The sequence below is a fragment of the Leopardus geoffroyi genome, chromosome A2, assembly GCF_018350155.1.
Source record: "Leopardus geoffroyi isolate Oge1 chromosome A2, O.geoffroyi_Oge1_pat1.0, whole genome shotgun sequence".
NCBI lineage: Eukaryota > Metazoa > Chordata > Mammalia > Carnivora > Felidae > Leopardus > Leopardus geoffroyi.
In genome coordinates this window covers 135,504,498-135,524,520 of record NC_059331.1, presented here as the reverse complement: position 1 = coordinate 135,524,520, position 20,023 = coordinate 135,504,498, and the positions used below count along the sequence as shown (strand labels likewise).

Below are 20,023 nucleotides of genomic sequence, written 5' to 3'. Positions count from 1 at the left end.
ACTATACTTACTCTGATGATCTTAGCATGTATTAACAAAACAGGAGATTAAAGGTAAACACTTCACTCAATTCTGAGTTTATGAAGTCTTGCTGAGCCTCAGAATTTTATTAAAAGAGGTATCTCAGAAACAGTCTTGTCCAAAAAATAAAAAAGCCCAACAACATGTCAAAGGTCCAAGATTAATAGGAAAAGTCATTGCTTTAGGGAACTGGGCTTTTATAAGAATTAATCAACAATATAATTTGATCACAAAATTATAATCTAGTTAAAATGAAATTATGATTAGAATCTGCCTCATTGTATAAAACATGTCCTCACTTCCTTACATTGGCCAACCAAGCACACTAAGCAATCTACATGAAAACATCTACTTCAGAGCCCCCAAAATTCACCAGAAAAATCACTGTTCTTTCCTTTATGATCACCTCTGTCTTCCTCTCCCATATAAGTCTCACTCAGGAACAATCCCTTCTCAGAATGAGCATATGGGCTTGCCAACTGGTCTGCTCACAGCCACAAATGTTCTCTGAGGATGCTGCTCGCAAGTCTCTAAAAACACTCAATGTAATCCCACGCTCTTTTCACAGAGTGTCAATGGATTTACTGCTACCTTTAAATAAGTATGCAGATTATGAAGCAAATACCTTTCTTATATGAAAAGGCTGAAGTTTCATGTTTAGATTGCACTTAGTCAATTATAAACAAATAAGGTATAGGTCCAACTAATAAAGCAAGGACTACAAAGGATATAAACAATGTTAAAATTCCCAAAACACAGAATTGTCACTTACCAAAAGTTTTTTGCTTGGAACTGATGGCTTTCTATGCATGCAATAATGGTTTGCTGTCCATCTATTTTTTTACCATATACCTTAATGGCAAAAAAATAAAATAAAATAAAATAAAAAGAAGAGTGAATTCAGGGCCACAGAATGTTCAACTTTAAACATCTATAAAAAAAATTGTGTATCACTTTGATAGGAACATATAAAAGAATACCAAGTAGGTCATTATTTCAATATAGTTGCTAGAAAAACAAGTACTCTAACACATACACCTATAATCACAAATTCTTAGTGAATCATGAAAGAGCTCAAAATTTATTTATTTACATTAAATATTTATTCTGAGAGAGAGTGCAAGTGAGGGAGGGGCAGAGAGAGGGGGGACAGCAGATCTGAAGTGGGCTCTGCATCAACAGCAGCGAGCCCAATGTGGAGCGTGAACTCACAAATCATGACATTATGACCTGAGCCGAAGTTGGATGCTTAATCGACTGAGCCACCCAAGTGTCCCAAGAGCTCAAAATTTATGAAATAGGGTTGCCGGGCGGCTCAGTCGGTTAAGCATCCAACTTCGGCTCAGGTGATAATCTCGCAGTCCATGAGTTCGAGCCCTGTGTCGGGCCCTGTGCTGACAGCTCAGAGCCTGGAGCCCGCCTCAGATTCTGTGTCTCCCTCTCTCTGTCCCTACCCTGCTCATGCTCTGTCTCTCTCTGTCTCAAAAATAAATAAACATTAAAAAAAAATTTTTTTTAATTATGAAATAAAACTCATTATTACACTCTAAAATATTCAAAAACATCCTAGACATAGAAACTTTTCATTCCAAAAACAGGTATCACATGGACAGTTTATTTTAAATGTATAGATACCAATTTGGCTGTTTACACACAAATAAAAATTGGATCTACATTGTGATTATTATCTTTGTTTCCTTTACGATCTCAGGGGTTGCCATTTCTTTAGTCATTTTACAAAGTATGAGGACAGAGCTGAGAAAGTTAATTTATGTAGAGATGAGAAAGGTCATTAATAGAATGCCTGTGATAATATGATGACGTCATTTCACCTCTTGCTTACTGCCTCAAAAGTAATGGATACTTTTGTGTCTTTCAATCCTCCTGAAACAAATAAGATTGTCATACTCAACCTAGCGATCTATTCTTGAGTTATTCCTCCAAAATAATTCTAATCAACAAGATTATAATTCAAAGAATTTGTAAAGTATTTTTGGTTATGTTGCAATTTTTCCTCAAGTAATTACTGAGAGCTAGATACTTAATGGGACCATATGAATTTCTGTCCTACCCAGAAAACTTTTGAGAGTGAAATGGGATACTACTGGTAATATTAATAATTATGTTGGGAAAACAAGTATAAACAAGGATGTATGGTAACCTTAGGTTCCAGAGGTAGGCAGAGGCCAGGTCCACAGGGCTACAAAAGTTTGGACTCTGTTCAGAAGCCTGGATTCTATCCTAAGTGTAACTAACGGAAAAACCTTTGAATGATTTCAAGCATGGGATTTTCATGACCTGATCTGAATTTCAAAAGATCACTCAGGCTATGGAAAGGATCAAAGAAACACAAACTGTGGGGACATGAAAAGACTATTTGGATACAATCTTATGAGAAAAAGAAAAGAAAAAGCATTCCTAGATACTATCATAGTTTATCCTGAAAATATAAAAATAGGTTAAACCTATGAAAGAACAACATTAAAAAAAAAAACAAAAAACTTGATTATAAAACATGCAGGGACATGACTCCACTTCCAAATAATTTTATTTGTTCTAAGAGCTTATAACTTAATGAAAAAAAAGTCAGATGTAAAGTTAGTGAGATGAGTTGTGAACAAGAGATTAAAGAATCTTATCAAGCTCTAATCAATGCAGGACAATTCTTACATGGATTTAATTCAAGGTACAACCATTTTCCCATTTTAGGCAATCATAATATATTTACTATTTAGAGTTTCTTGAAAAAATATTCTTAGAAATATTTACTTCAAGGAAAAAAATGGCAAGTTATAAAATACCAGTTCTATAAACTATTACAGATTTCAGGAGACCATAAAAACATTGTCATATTTACGTAAGACAGAAGAAAAAATGTGCATATCGATGACTTACAGTGCAGACCCCATTTGGATAATGTTCTTTTACATAAGCTCGCAGAGCAGTTTCTACTGAAGTTCTCCATGATTCAACTGCATTTTCTGCTTCATATGGTCTTGGGTCAGTCGCTTCCTTTCTTAAGTGATCAAATTTGAAACAGATTCTGTTTTTGGGATCCAAAAACTTTCCATTTCCCAAGTCGCCATGTTCTGTTATCAATACCTTTAATGATGCAATGAATTTTGGAAAAAAAAAAGTATTTAAAACAGCATTTAAGTACTGATATACATTAATATACATTCACTTAAACTTTGTCCTTAACATGGTAAAATAATTCTACTCTAAGCAACGGATTTAACTATATGGCACAACTCTAGTAATTCAAATGAGGCTATTCTCATTCAGCTTAGATTAGTGGATCTGACTTTCTCCCAGTATAACTTCTGGCTACCTGGTGAAAATAATGCATCTTTTAATAAACTACTGGAGTTTTGTGGGGTTTTTTGAGAACTATAAACAGTTTATTATTTCTGTACTCAGTTTCCAGTCCACAAAACTAGGAAAATGGTAATAACCTCCAATGAGAATGGTTACAAGAATAGCTTTAACGCTGACATAATACTCTTCAGTGTGTCCTATATTGTTCCTGGGCCCCAAATCTCATCTACTGTGAAGTGCCTGCTTATTTTTATAATCTATTCATTGACAGCTGTTTTCAACAGACTTCCAAATTTTTAAACATGTAACTTATTCATTTATGTATATTTAAATTGTACATGCATAAATCTGATATTCTGTGCTTTATTTTAAAAGTTTCCCTCTTTTTCTTCCCTCCCAACTCTCCCAATCTTTGATTCCTTACCTATGTCAGGACTTCCCCCTCCCTCTGATAACAAATCATGTAAACAGAGGATGTATCCTTCTAAATTTTTTTCAGTCCTATAATCCTACATAGATAAATACACATCTATTTATACATACACACATATACAGGGTTTTTTGGGGTCACTGTTTCACAAGAATGGAATGAAAATGTGCACATGCACACACATTTTTCTGCATCTGGCTTTTTTCAACATCAACATTATACTTAGAGAAATCCTTCAAAGTCAACTGGTAAACCTCTTATTCTTTTTAATGGCTGCATAAATGTCCCATAATGTAAATATAACATAATTTATTCTGCCATTCCTTTACTGATGGAACATCTCTTTATTTTCTGGCTGTTTTTCTTTTTTGGGGGGAGGAATAGGTACATTAAAAATTTTAAGTATTTTTGTACATAAATTTTAACATACTAATGTTTTTATTTCCATTAAAGGCTTCTACATCTCTTAAATAGATTTCCAGCAGTGGAGACAGTAGGTAAAGGGTCTATATGTTTTCAATTCTTCCAAAAAATGGTTGTGACAATCCACATTTTTATGAACAGTATATAAGATGTACTTCCTTTCACATTACCATCATCAATAGGCATACAATTCTTTCTTCAGTCTAACAGGTATAAAGTTTCTCATTACTTTAATTGTATTTCTCTGACTACTCAGATCTAAATTTCTTTTCATGTGTGGGCCATTTGCTCTTCTGTGAACAAATACTCTTTAATATTTTTCATCTCAGTTGTTTTTTGTCTTATAAATTTACAAGTCCTTTGTTTAAGGTATCTGTTTCATTTTATGGTTAAAATAATTATTATATAGCAAAATGTCCATCTTTTCTTCTATAGTTTCTGGGTTTCCAGACTTTAAGACAGTCTTCCCTGCCTTAATATTGTACAAGTAGACTCTTTTCTCTTAAAATTTTAATCATTTTACAAATTTTTAATCTACCTGAAATTTATTTCTGTATATTGTGAGACAGAGGTTCAACTTAACCTTCTTCTTGACAGAAACCAGTTGTGTCAATTTTTTACTTTTTGTCTGTCTAAATTATGATCTTGTCATGTAAAAAAATTTTCATATATTCTGGGACTAAATTCTGGTTCTATATGCTGCTGTATTGATCTGTTTATCTACTTTATACAATACCATTCTGATTTGACTTTACATTCGTTATAAAGCATCTTCTGCTATCTAGAAATTCTCTTAACTATTCTTATTGTTCTTACATTTTCCTTTTTTCCCAAGCATGTATTTTTTTTGCATAAATCATGAACATTTTGACCAATTAAAAAAACTATTAGGATTCTAATCAAATTACATTAAATTCACATTTTAATTTTTAAGTAATTTCACTTTCTATTTCAAAATGGAATGTGGTGTTGCCTTCCCATTGTTCATCACAACCTGTTTTGTGTTTTGTTTTTTAAATTTTTTCCTTAATGTTTTTATTTATTTTTGAGACAGAGAGAGACAGAGTATGTATGAGCAGGGGAAGAGCAGAGAGAGAGGGAGACACAGAATCCAAAGCAGGCTCCAGGCTCTGAGCTGTCAGCACAGAGCCTGACGCGGGGCTCAAACCCAGGGACTGTGAGATCATGACCTGAGCCGAAGTCGGACGCTCAACCCACTGAGCCACCCAGGTGCCCCCTCACCTGTTTTGTGTTTTAAGAAGATAACCACGATTGTCTTCACAATCTTTTGCCTTTCATATTAAAATTATTCCTAGGTTAATGCACAGTTTTACCATTTAAAATGGAATTCCTCCCCCTCCAACCATTTCTAGTGTAAAGTACTCATTTGGCACAATAGAGAACAGCTAATGAGTGTTGTATACTTACCTTAAATTCAGCCATCCCACAAAATTTTTTTAAGTCTAGCAGTTTCTTTTGATTGGGAGGTTAGTTATATAAATCATGCCACCTAAGAGTTTTCTTTTCCTTCCTAAAGTTTGAAAAGCTCTCATTCTCCTGTCTTATTTGCCATACCTCCATTTATGTTAGATAATAATGATAAGCAAACCTGGCAAATTGTCTATTTTAACTAAAATTATTTTATTGTTTGTAGTCTATGATATTTACTGTGATTTTTGTTAAAAAGTCTACTCTATTTAAGAGGTTTTATTCTATCCCCAGGTAACTTAGGGTTTTTGTAATGAGAACTAGCAAATTCCTTTTCACTGTCTAGTGATACATCATAAAATTTTTTTCTTTGATTTGTTTGTTAATAGAGAAGACCAATATATTGTCTTACATGGAACCACTCATGCATTTTTGTAATAAATTCTATTTAGTCTTCATATTTCATTCTTTTTAATATATTTCTGAAGTCTATTTGTTACTATCTATTTAAAGTTTTTAAATCCACGATCATCTGTGAGATTAGTGTAGTTTACTTTTTTTGTTTTACCTTTACTAGGTTTAAGTATTAATAGTACGCTAAGTTCATAAATGAGTTTGGGAGCTATCCAACATTTTAAAAAGGTGGATTCCCTGGACCCAGCAAATATTCTTCTAGGGATTTATCTTAAGAAAATAATAGTCAATGTGCCCAAAGGTACAAAGATGTACAATAACTTTGTTTACCGTTAAAGAAAAAGAAAGAAAAAAAAAAAAAAAAACAAAAAAAAAAAAAAAACCCAACATTTCCCAAGGGAAAAGCAAATTTAGGAGATTCATAAAATGAAACACTACACAGCTTCATATAGTGTACACACATGCCTGTCTATACACATATGCTTGTTTTCTGTGCAGTTACAAGTCATCTTCTGTCTACACTTTCCCTGTAAATACAAGACTACATACTACATAATGAATAACGCCAAAAGCAAGCTTTGACATAACGAGCCACTTAGAATTGTTACAACTCTCATGTTCTACCTACCAGTTCCTTCTGCATATTGTTTTACATAAATTGTGCTTCACAAAAGCACAATATGAATTAATACAATCATTGTTCGATTATTTGTAACTCTAAACCAAAAAAACCCCAAAAAACAAAAAACAAAACTAGTGACCTTTGGTAGCTTTTCTTAGCAATTCTAGCTTTCACTTTGGAAAGAAAAGATTTAATAATTACTAAATGCTAAGTTACTCACATGAAGAACTGTAGAATTCCAGAGCAACCAAAATATGATATAAATCTTACTAATATATATTCTAGATTTTGGATTAATATAGGATTGATTTTTTTTCCTATAAAAAACAAGAAAGTAGATTTAAAGCAATTATTTTCTAAAATCTCAAAAGAATTACATTTGAACACTTCTAAAAGGGACTTTCTGCTAATAGTATTATTGGTCTCAACAAAAGAAACCAAATTTTCAATTACTTTGCCCATAAGTGGCTATGATTAAAACGAACACTTTTTAATCTTTACACATACCATTTCACAATTCTTATGGAATACATTAACCATTATAAATGAAACAAAGAATAGTCAGATCCTGTGTTCATATGAAACATACCTGATCTTCATAACCTTCAATTTTTACTGGAGTAAACTGGTCCAAATTATACTGTGCAAATGCACTAAAAAAGAAAAAGGCCAATTATTCAAAGTTACAAACTTACCACTCTTAAAATATCATGAACAATTCACTTGTCAATAAATCTCCTGCACTACATATGGCAAGTTAAATAAAATTATAATTCTCCATTATTGATCTTATATTAACTAAAATTATTATACAGATATGGCTACTTTTAAAACTGATGAATAATACCCAACCTTCAATGTTTAGCAAAAGAAAATTAAATCAGTAAATATAATTTGACTTTTCACTCAAAACCTTGAAAGTAAAGGTTAGCCATCTACATATCTAATTATTCAAGTATATATTTAGTACAAAATATACCAGGAAACAGAGCAGGTGCTAGGAGAGATGCAAAGAGTTATCAGACAGATCCTATGATCAAAGGACTTACAGTTGAATAAGAGATAATAGATAAACATAACCATAACACAAAGTAGAAAGTACTATAAGACAATGGCCAATAAAGAAGCATCAAGGAGAATTATTTTAATTTAATTTAAATTTAAATTTAAGTTTTATTTTATTTATGAGAGAGAGAAAGAGAAGGTGCAAGTGAGCAAGGGGCAGAGAGAATCCCACGCAGGCTCCACACTGAGAATGGGGCTGGAGCTCACGCGTTTGCAGGGCTCCAACTAACGAACTGTGAAATCATGACCTGAGCTGAAATCAGCCTCTTAACCAACTGAGCCATCCAGGTACTCCAAAGAGAATACATATTTTTAAAAACTATATTCCATGAAGGCAAGAATAAGAAGAGAAGTAGGGGTGATTTCATTAGAAATCTGACAATGAGAAATGGCCTTGAAATAATGGGTAGAGTATTCCATTTAGAGAGACCAGGATAAACAAAATACTTGAGAAGATAGGTTAGGTTCACACCATAGGAAGCACCAAGCTCAAGACCTGACACATAGCATTGTGTTCAATTATATTTACTAAATTAAACTGAAAGGCCCTGGTTGATAGAATAATTACTTCATTTGGGAGGCAAAGCAGAATCACAGAAACTTTTTGAGAAGGAAGAACCTAACTACCTCTAGAGAAGATTAATCTGGTAGCAGTGTGGATGACAACTGGACAGTGGAGCAACTAGAGCCAAAAAAAAAAAAAAAAAAAAAGGCAGTTAGGTTATTAGGCAAATGTCCATGTTAGAACTGCTGAAGAGTCTGAACTAGGAAATGGTGATAAGTTGGATTTGAGAATAAAACCTCTCTATTCTATGAGTAATACTAAATTACATATTTATGTAATATATTTATAGGAAAGCTTTTCATAGTACAAAAAATTAACTAGAAAATAAGTAAGGATCATATATATAACCTGGGAATTTTTTCTCCACTTAACAGAAAAGATATCAAGTATTTTAAAATTTGGAAATACATCTCTAAACCTATTCTACCTGGAAGATTTTCTAGATGGCAAGACATCCACTGAACTTTGAGGTATTAGCTACTGAGTCTCCTCTAGAAAGGAATGTTTGGTTGAGCAAAGCACTACTGATAAATTAGCAGACTAGCAAATGCAAAATCTAGCAAAGTAGAATTAAATTACTAGCTGTCAAATTCCTGACACTGAATGTTCAAAAAAGACGGGGGTGGGGGGGGGGCGGTGTACACATAGAAATGCATGATGTGGGAGCGGGGAGGAAGGGTAGTACTCACTTCTGATCTTCTTAATTCATTAAAACTATAATTTTCCTAAGAATAGCTTCAACATAGCCAGGCAGTTACTACCCTTTAAGTGAATTGATCTCAAAAGTATGTTTGAGATGAAAAAAATAAAAAAAGTTTCTAGATCACTTAGATATTAGGATTCACTTCCCAGTGAAAGACATATTTAAATAATAATATGTAGATAGTAATTTGATTCTAGGCCCTTTACTGCCCATAATATCAAACCCCATCCATACATCACTTGGGAGTGAGGAATAAAGAGGAAATCTGAAAAGGAGACTATGAGTTTAAAATAGGTAAATTTTTTTCTTAAATGCTCAAAGCAAATTAAATAGGTGACAGTTACATGGTATTGTGGGAAAGGTCTCACTAACCTAGGACTCAGAATACATAATACCTAGGTTTTGTCCAAACCCTGTTATTAGCTAGCATGGGGCCCACTTACCTTATCTATAAAAAGAAGGGTTTGGACTAGATGACTTCTAGAGTCCCTTCCAATTCAGAAAACTTACTCCATCCACCCAGTCATCATATACTCACCCACCCCTCCACCCAGGCAAATATCTACATGTTAAACCCTCTATTAGATACACTAAAAACGTGATTTCTCTGCTCTTACAGAGTTCTGTAGCCCAGTCATCCATTTCTAAATACTTGTTCCTGTATTTAGATTTTTACACCCGTTAATGTTAGTCCTGCACCAGTCACACATTATACTTTTCACCAGGTGTCTCTCTCAGTTTAACCACTTTATTTCCCTATTTACTATTCAAACCCTGTATATCATTTAAATTCAGCTCAAAGCCACTTCTAAATAGAAATTAAAAGTTCCTTCCTTTGGGCTCCTAAAGCTTTTGATACGCCCCTATTATGATAATATTTTATTTCATTTGGCCTGATACTAAACATTTCTGACTCCCCATTAGAAAATCCCTAAGAGGCTTATTTATCTCATTATCACAGTGAAGTCTGGCATTCATAGGTCAGTTGAATAAAAGGCTCTTTCTGGACATTTAAAAGTTAGACTTGAGAGTACCAACTCTCTGGTATGTCTACTTTTCCATCCTATGAAACATACTGAATTTGTGCCCACAGTAAAAATATCCCATTAAAACCACTCAAGAATAATAGCCATGTTTTTCCCCTTACAAAAAGATAGGAAGAGGGGAAAAAAAGATTAAAAGAGTTAAAGCAGCAGGGAAAAGGTGAAAGCAAAAGGAAGTACATATATGTACGAAAGAGAAGTACCTGAACAAAAGAAATTCAGTATCAAAGATCACAAGTCGCAAGAAATGTGACTACAGCTATGCACTTACTCTGGTGAAACCACCACCAGCACACGCTCTAAATGTTTTTACCATGCCTTGCAAGTTTTGGTTACGTAGTTCTGGACAGCCTCAATGATCGGTGATAAAGTTTCCTCAGAAATTTGGAGGTATCGTAAAAGTAATTCAGAACCAAGTTTAGTGAATAATGAGAATAATACTATTTTGGCTTGAAAATTATTTCCTATAGAGGACACTGACCAATGATTTAAGGCATATTTCTCATTTCACAAATACCCTCACATGTCTACCAAATGAACTCAAGTGAATAGTTTTGAGAAATTTAGTATGAAGAATACTACTGAAGTCAACAACAAAAAAAACACAATATTTTCTCTAAGTGTTCATCTAGCTAGTAATCACTTAATAGTATAACAACATACAAGACAATTTGAACTTTCTCCTTAAGGTTTTGAGGCCTTTTCTTGGTATCATATCATAAACATCTTATTTTATCATTAGTTACTGATTTCTTCAGACTCGTTTCCTTAGAATATCAGAATATCAGGTATTTCCATGTATACACATCATGAAATGTGGACTACAACTGTCCCCAAAATGTGTTTCATAATAAAAGAGATATGCAGCTCACATTCTAATTTCTTTTTAGAACAAGTATAATTTATTTAATTTAAATGTAAAAACATCATCAGATAAGTACTTCTTTGGACAAATACAATTTCGATACTGTTCATCATTGAGTCAAATGTGACTATTTCATACCACTTATATAATTATGAATATTTCTTTGACCTTCATTAAACTTTATTCTGCTGGGGAAAAACTCTTGTTCTTTCAACAAATCAAGTTTGTTTTCTTAACTAAAAACAAAACAAAATCCACTAATTCTTGCACCTACATGAAATAACCCACATATTTATTTACCACAGAGAACTCAAAGGAATAGTTTACTTTGAAAATATTGCTGTTAGAAGTTATAAATGCTGTACATTTTCTTTACTTCCATAAGATTTTTGTCAACATGGCACATGCAACTATAAAGAAAATTCATTTTATTTAAATATACAAATAATTTAAATAGGGTTTAAAAAACTTAGGAATGAGGAGCCATTCACTCAGAAGCTAATAATGAAAGTCAAAGATATAGAGTAAATCGATTTCTATAAAGCACTTTAAATATAATAATTAAGAGGAGTGGAAACAATCCAAATGTCCATTGACAGATGAATAGATAAACAAAATGTGGTTTAAACTCACCATTAAAAAGAAAAATCCTGACATGTGCTACAACATGGAAGAACCCTGAAGACATTATGCTTAGTACACTAAACCTGCTACAAAACAACAAATAATGTATGATTCCACTTATATGGGGTACCTAGTGAGGTCAAATTCATAGAGACAGAAAACAGAATGGTGGTTGTCAGGGGACTGAGGGAAGGGGAAAATGAGAAATTATTGTTTAATGGGTATGGACTTTTAGTTTGGGAAAATTTAAAAAGTTCTGGAGATGGACAGTGGTGACAATTACACAATGTGAATGCAATCAGTGCCAAAGACCCACATTCCTAAAAATCATTAAAATGGCAAACTTTGTATTATGTACATTTTCTCAGAATAAAAAGTAATAAATACGGTGAAATAGGTAAAGAGGATTAAGAACACACTTATTGTATGGCACAAAAACAGACACTCAGATCAATGGAACAGAATAGAGAACCCAGAAATGGACGAATGGCCAGCTAATCTTTGACAAAGCAGGAAAGAATATCCAATAGAATAAAGACAGCCTCTTCAGCAAGTGGTGCTGGGAAACCTGGACAGTGACATGCAGAAAAATGAACCTGGACCACTTTCTTACACCATACACAAAAATAAACTCAAAATGGATGAAACACCTAAATGTAAGACAGATAGTCATCAAAATCCTGAGGGGAAAGCAGGCAAAAACCTCTTTGGTCTTGGCCGCAGCAACCTCTTAATACATCTCCAAAGGCAAGGGAAACGAAAGCAAAAATGAACTATTGGGACCTCATAAAAATAAAAACTTCTGCACAGAGAAGGAAACAATCAGCAAAATTAAAAGGCAACCGACAGAATGGGAGAAGATATCTGCAAACCACATATCAGATAAAGGGTTAGTATCCAAAATCTATAAAGAACTTATCAAACTCAACACCCAAAAAACCAATAATCCAGTGAAGAAATGGGCAAAAGACATGAATAGGCACTTCTCTAAAGAAGACATCCAGATGGCCAACTGTCACATGAAAAAATGCTCAACATCACTCATCATCAAGGAAATACAAATCAAAACCAAAATGAGATAACCACCTCACACCTGTCAGAATGGCTAACATTAACAACTCAGGCAACAACAGATGTTGCTGAGGGTGCAGAGACAGAGATCTCTTTTGCACTGCTGGTGGGAATGCAAGCTGGTGCAGCTGCTCTGGAAAACCGTATGGAGGTTCCTCAAAAAATTAAAAACAAAACTATCCTATGACCCAGCACTACTAGGTATTTATCCAAGGGATACAGGTACGCTGTTTTGAAGGGGCACATGCACCCCAACGTTTATAGCAGCACTATCAACAATAGCCAAAGTATGGAAAGAGCCCAAATGTCATTACTTGGCAATCAAAAAGAATGAAATCTTGCCATTTACAACTATGCTTACGCTAAGCGAAATTAGTCAGAGAGGAACAAATATCATGACTTCACTCATATGAGGACTTTAAGACAGATGAACACAAGGGAAGGGAAGCAAAAATAATATAAAGACAGGGAGGGGGACAAAACATAAGAGACTCTTAAATATAGAGAACAGAGGACTGCTGGAGGGAGGGGTTGTGAGAGGGGGGATGGGCTGGATGGGAAGGGGCATTAAGGAATCTACTCCTGAAATCATTGTTGCACTATATGCTAACTAATTTGGATGTAAATTAAAAAAATAAAAAGTAAATTAAAAAAAAAAAAGAATACACTTACTGTAATGAGTACTAAGCAATTTACAGAATTGCTGAATCCTATATCAGACACCTAAAACTAATGTAACACTGTATGTTCATTATATTGGGATTAAAAACAGATAAATAAACATTGCTATTAAAAAAACCAGGAAATTAAATCAAAAGCAAAATCAGATATGCCTAGAAGTCTGTTGAACCTCCACCTTCATTAGGGTTAACTGTAAAGGACAGATTATCGATAAAGCTTTGAAACATTACAAAAACAGAATAAGAGCAAATTCCCCCCACTGGTAAAGATTTCACCATACTGGGTAGAATACCAGGATTAAAAAAGGTGCCTGAATGGACACTGAACACTCTTTGTATGGCACCTAAAAATCCATTTAATTTTATCATTTTCCAATGAATTATGGAGTTAGTGAGCCTAACATAGGAGATGGAGATGGGAATAGAGAAGAGAATCAATTATTTCTCTGAAATCCTAAGACAGTTGGGGCAAGTCATGATTGTGGGCACTGGTCCAAAGATTATGTACTAGGATTTAAACTGCCTAGTTATATTACTCACAAATTTAGTAAATATTTATTTACTTAATATGTGTCATGTACTACATTAGGTATTTATGGATAAAATAAATTCCTAATTCTCAAAAATCCATTAGGGTCAAACACATAGTAAAACCTGCATAAAAAAGCAATCACAATTTCAAAAATCTAAGTTTCTAAAATAATTTTATCCATTCTTGCAAATGCCAAAATGTAGTATATATGTAGCAGTATTTAAGCCACTACCAAACACTCAATGAATAGAAAATTTTATGTTATAATTGTGTCCCTATGTCCCTCTGCGATCAAAAATATTTCTCTTTTAGCTGAGTACACACATATAATACATGTGTATATTTAAACTTTATGTACAAATATCTATTTCAGGAATTAGTGCTTAAAAACCACCTTTAAAACATTTTTTCTCATCATGTCACTTAGTTATGTTAATATGTAATACTTACTGAGCTGCTCCTTCCCTGAGAAGATTATCATTATTAAGCAGTAACCGAACATCTGCAAAACAAGTATTATGTATTATATTATTATTTCCATATGTTTGAAATTTCTATATAATGAATGCAGATTACTTTAGTCATGTATCAACAATCCCCACTCTTCTCTTACCCCTAACACGTAAGCAAGATCAAAACTTCACTCTGATGACCAAAATAACCATAAAAACATACCATCATATTATTTTTTAAAAGATACTGGTTAGGAATAAGAGAATTAAATAAAAATACAGATTTCCAGGGATGCCTGGATGGCTCGGTTGGGTAAGTGTCCAAATCTTGATCTCAGCTCAGGTCTTGATCTCATAGTTGTGAGTTCAAGTCCTGTGTTGGGTTCTGCACTGGGCGTGAAGCCTACTTAAAATTAAAAAAAAAAAAAAAAAAAAAAAAAAAAAAAAAATAATACAGATTTCTCCAGCTATCTGAAAGTTCACTCTGAGCCACTTGGCTTTTAACTGTTTTTACTAACTGAATGGAATCCAAGGAGGATTTTCACTTTTACCAAATTGTAATTGTCTCTCCACATTACGCCATTTCAGTTTATGAAAGATTTCACATAACGCTCTACTTTCAGATAGCAGGTGAAACCTGTACATGTTATTTTATACCTTTAACAGCCAATGTAGGCACACTGTAATTTCCAAAGAAAGTGGAGATAAGTTCCACCAAAAAGATGGTCTGGTAAGATCTGCAGAAAATAGACGCATCTCAGTTTGATAACACCAGCATGAGTTTCAAATGAATCTGCTCCACAGAAAAGGGGATTAAGCAAGAAACAGCTTGTGAACAGAACACAGATGTAGACATTTCTGTCCTAAGACAGCTCATATTCAAACAACAGATGAAAGCATTTCGTTCAATATGGATAACTGCTTTATTTGATTTAGCAATCTCTTTTTTTTTAATTTTATTTTTTATTTTTTAAAATTTACATCCAAATTAGCATATAGTGAAGCAATCTCACTTTGGTTATTGATTCTTAATTCTGTTCTAATTTTAGGCTCAATTATTATGTAGACATTTGCCCACTCATCATTAAAACATAACTTTAAAAATAATTCTTTTATTGGAAAATCCAAGCACTTTGTAAAACAATAAGAAAAAAAAATCACATAATCTCACCAAAAAAAACCCCAAAAAAACAAAAAACAAAAAAAAAATCTAATCTTGTTATATTTTCTTTATTTCCCTATACACTTGGCTATTTCACACAGTTGCTATCATAAAGTACATACCACAATGTTACCCTAATCTTCTCATTAAATGAAAATAACACAACTAACCTAAGTATCTTCCATTAAGTAACTGGTTAAATATAATATAAGCACGCTATATAGTTCTTATAAACAGTGTAAAATTGAGCAGCTATTAAAAATAATGTAGATGTGAAAAAAATGTAGATGTGTATTTATCAACATGAAATACATCCATAACATGATAAACAGGAAGGGGAAAATTCAGCATGTATAGTATTATCTTATTAATGTAATGTTATATATCTGTGTCTACACTAAGTGATATTAAGTAATTCATTCAAATGCTGGAGAATGAGAGGGTAGAATTCTGGGTCATTTTTAGGTTCATTTTTATATTTTGGACATTTTAGAATGTCTATGGATCATTTTTACATAAATCATAAAGCTACTCCAAAAGAAAAAATACTGACTATTCATATGCCTCTTTTCAGTAGCAGGCCCTCATTTAAAAAAAAAAAAAAATCTCTTTCACTAACCACTAAAATAATACTAATTTGATTTCTAAGTTAAACTTATTTTAAACAATAGAAGCTACTGCCTAAAAATTATTTTAAAAAATACAGACATGTAAAATTATAGTTACTTCTGTCTCACAAAGCAAACTGAGGAGTTCTATTTGATAAATATGATGCTTTCATGTTCAATACTGAAAACATAATTATTAACAGTGGTACTGCATGGTAGTATATCTTTTCCAGTTCTAAATGTGAAAAAAAATTTTAAAGCAACATCTATTTGATCCAGTTAGCTTTACACTGGAAAAAAAAGTCCTGCTTTTATCATAAGGAAAGTACAGAAGAAAAAATAGAAAAAATTGAATAAAATCTACTCTTAACAGAAAGGATTAGGCTGTGGTTCCAAGGCAGGCAACACACTGGACCCATGAAGTGGTGAGTACGAGGCTTAAAAAAAAAAAGAGCACCAGCCCAGATCTACCAAATCAGTATCTGACAATGAAGACCAGAAATTTATGTTTCAATGATTTTAGCAACACCAGACTAAGAAATAGTATTTGGTAACCACTAAACTAACAAGATTTTATGACTTGGCAATTCTAAAATTTGTCACTTCTCTTGGAATTATCATACTGGTGTTATCAAAAAAAAATAGCAATGTGGGGCGCCTGGGTGGCTCAGTCGGTTGAGCGGCCGACTTCGGCTCAGGTCATGATTTCGCGGTCCGCGAGTTCAAGCCCCGAGTCGGGCTCTGTGCTGACAGCTCAGAGCCTGGAGCCTGTTTCAGATTCTGTGTCTCCCTCTCTCTGACCCTCCCCCGTTCATACTCTGTCTCTCTCTGTCTCAAAAATAAATAAACGTTAAAAAAAAAAAAAAATTAAAAAAAAAATAGCAATGAAAATTAATCAAATTCATGACATTTTTCCCTCAAATATTTAATTTCTTTTTAATTCTAAAATACTCCTTATTTAAAACCTCTATAATATACTATGTCCTACTTTTATTCCATAGCTCACTCTCCACCCCAAGCCTACTGAATGGTTTATCCTTAATGCCCAAATTTACGGTACCTCAACACAAAACTTACCAACGTCAATTTCCAATGAGACTTAGAAAAGCAATTTCTAGGACTCATACATTCTTTTAGGACCTTTCTGGTTAACAAATCTGTAGGGCATTTATTCAAGGTAAGAACATTAAGTGAAAAACTTTCTATGAATTGTACAAGAGAATGGGGGCCACTGACTTCAGTGTAGTTTCAGCATTATCAATTTAAGTTATATGCCAACTTTTGAACCGAAGGAAAGTAGAGGCTAACATCTTAAAACAGAAGTTAAACCCTACAGGAAGCAGAAATATTTCTGAATTCTCTCCCAAGTTCCCAATCCACTACTTGAGATTTTAGTTATCTTAAAAAGAATACAGAATACAGTATAGACTTGCCATTCTTTCTCTAAGTGTAGCTCAGTGGTTAAATTTTTAAGTGCATAAAAATTACCATATGTAATTGTATGCACTAAATTATGTATTATTATAATTTTTGGATGATTTAAGGGATTTTCAATTTTTGCCTCATTTTTGACTTTCAAACCTGATCTTTTTTGAGGTGAGATTCCATTATATCTTATACTATGAATGAAAATTAGTGATTAAACTTCTTTAAAAACATGTTTACATAGTTTACTCTGGAATAGAATATTTTTAAAATAAAATTAAGAATCCTGGGCAAATTAGTTTAATTTAAGACAGTGAAGTCCAAATATATTTAAATAGATACGGTAACTTATTCTTAAAATTGCTTAAGAAAAGTTTTGCAAGATCACTACAGGCCATTTTCCTGGTGACTTTTTCAACCATGTCATTCTTATTGTTAAAAAGGAGCTATTGTTACAGTTTTAATAGTAACCAGGACTGTTTAACAGTTTAAACTTCTGCTATGGGTGTATAATCATAAAAATGTTTGCCACTGTGGTTTAAAGAAGGGCATGCTGTGAACTAATTTACAAGATATAAATTAAATAGTTTTTACATGTGCTCTCATCTTCTGAACATGGTAAAATGATGCTTTTTTCCTCTGTTTGTTCTGGCTGTTCATATTATTCTAGTAGGTTTTTAAATTTTTTTTTTTTTGATGTTATTTATTTTTGAGAGAAAGAGAGACAGAGCACAAGAGGGGAAGGTCAGAGAGAGCGGGAGACACAGAATCTGAAGCAGGCTCCAGGTTCTGAGCTGCCAGCACAGAGCCCGATGTAGGGCTCAAACCCATGAACTGCAAGATCATGACCTGAGCAGAAGTCAGATGCTCAACTGAGCCACCCAGGCGGCCCAGTTTTTCTTTAAAAGAAATACAAAACTGCATTTCACAATTTCAAAAAGTAGTTAAAATTTTGTCTTTTCAAAAAATTAATATTACTCTCTTAAGGTTAACTTACTCAAACATAATTATCATATATATCATAAGTATATTCTAACCATTATGAAATCCAGATTGACAAAAATTTTCATTGTAATTCAGAAAGCACATATTTTTCTACATACCCGACCCCACACTTACCAGTTTTGTTATTTTGGTTATACAATTTATTCTTAAAAAAAAAAAAAAAAAAAAAAAGAGTGCTTATCAAGCCTTAGTGTTATGAATTAAACACTCACCATTAAACACCTCATTAAATTCTCCAGGAGGGGCATGAATAATGAATTTTGCTGCTATACGCACCTAAAATAGAAATGAAGATATAAATGGTCCATGGCATAGGCCTCTGCTAAAATAACCAAAACACACACACACACAAAATTATACTATTTCAAAGTTCTACTTGAAAATGGCTTAAAATTTTTTTTTAGATAGTGACTCTTCTTCAAACAAACTTTATTACTGTTTCAATTATTTAATATAATCACAATGTACAGGCTAAATGCAGATAAAATACATATTTAACGCATTTAAGGATTCAAAGCTACCTACCATATAAACATTTTCTTATAAGCAAATTCTTCTTTTAAAATAAAATGGAAAAAAGTATCAATCAAGAAAAGTTGTATGTGTGAAGAAATAAGATGCATTTAGGTACAATAAAGAAAATAGATATACTATATTTATGTTTCTGTAAAATCACAAATTAGTAAAAAATATATAAAAGAAGAGGGGAAGAAAGGTCTAAATTCAAAATGTTTTTAACAGACCTGACTGAAGACATTTCATAAATAAAGCAAAACTTTGTATTTGCAGTAAACATGATAATTTAAAATAAAAAACCCTGAAGAATCTAAAACAATAATAATTTACATGTAAATTTAACAAAACATCTGCAGGACTAGTGTACTGAACACTACACAAAATACTAATGACAGAAATGAAAGAGGAGCTAAATAAATGGAGAGATATATTCATGGATTGGAAGACCCAATAATGTGAAGGTGACAATTTTTCCCAAACTAGTCTATAGATTCAATGGAGGCCCAATCAAAATCAAATCAGGATTTTTCTTTTTTTTAATGTTTTTTTTTGAGAGAGAGAGAGAGAGACAGTACAAGTGGGGGAGGGGCAGAGAGAGGGAGACAGAATCTGAAGCAGGCTCCAGGCTCCCAGCTGTCAGCACAGAGTCTAATGCAGGCCTCAAACTCATGAACTGCGAGATCATGACCTGAGCCAAAGTTGGATGCTTAATGGACTGAGCCACCCAAATGCCCCAAAGCAGGATTTTTCTGATACATATCAACAAGCTGATTCTAACACTGATATGTTTTATGTATTATTACTTTTCTATGCATAAAGAATGTAATGAATGCCAATTTTGGCCATGTATTAAGACACCCCTCTCCAAATGCAAGAAAAATAAAAAAAAAAAGCCACTGTGATGACCAAAATAACCACAAACACATACACATGGTATTAAAAATAGATTTTGGCTAAGAAATGAGAAGATAGGGGCACCTGGGTGGCTCAGTCAGTTAAGCATCTGACTTCAGCTCAGGTCATGATATCCCTCCCGGTTTGTGAGTTTGAC

At 33.1% G+C, this 20,023-nt stretch overlaps 1 protein-coding gene across 1 annotated transcript in view; it reads right to left on the bottom strand.

Annotated features, from left to right (window-relative positions):
- The window catches only part of CAPZA2 (capping actin protein of muscle Z-line subunit alpha 2), a 59,638-nt gene that overhangs the window by 12,014 nt on the left and 27,601 nt on the right, over positions 1-20,023 (bottom strand). Inside the window, exons 2-6 of the mRNA XM_045495394.1 lie at positions 18,669-18,732; positions 14,255-14,306; positions 7,246-7,309; positions 2,917-3,123; positions 794-873 (exon numbers count right to left, since the gene is read on the bottom strand). Of these exons, the coding sequence (XP_045351350.1) occupies positions 794-873; positions 2,917-3,123; positions 7,246-7,309; positions 14,255-14,306; positions 18,669-18,732 (467 nt within the window). The remainder of the gene's footprint in view (positions 1-793; positions 874-2,916; positions 3,124-7,245; positions 7,310-14,254; positions 14,307-18,668; positions 18,733-20,023) is intronic.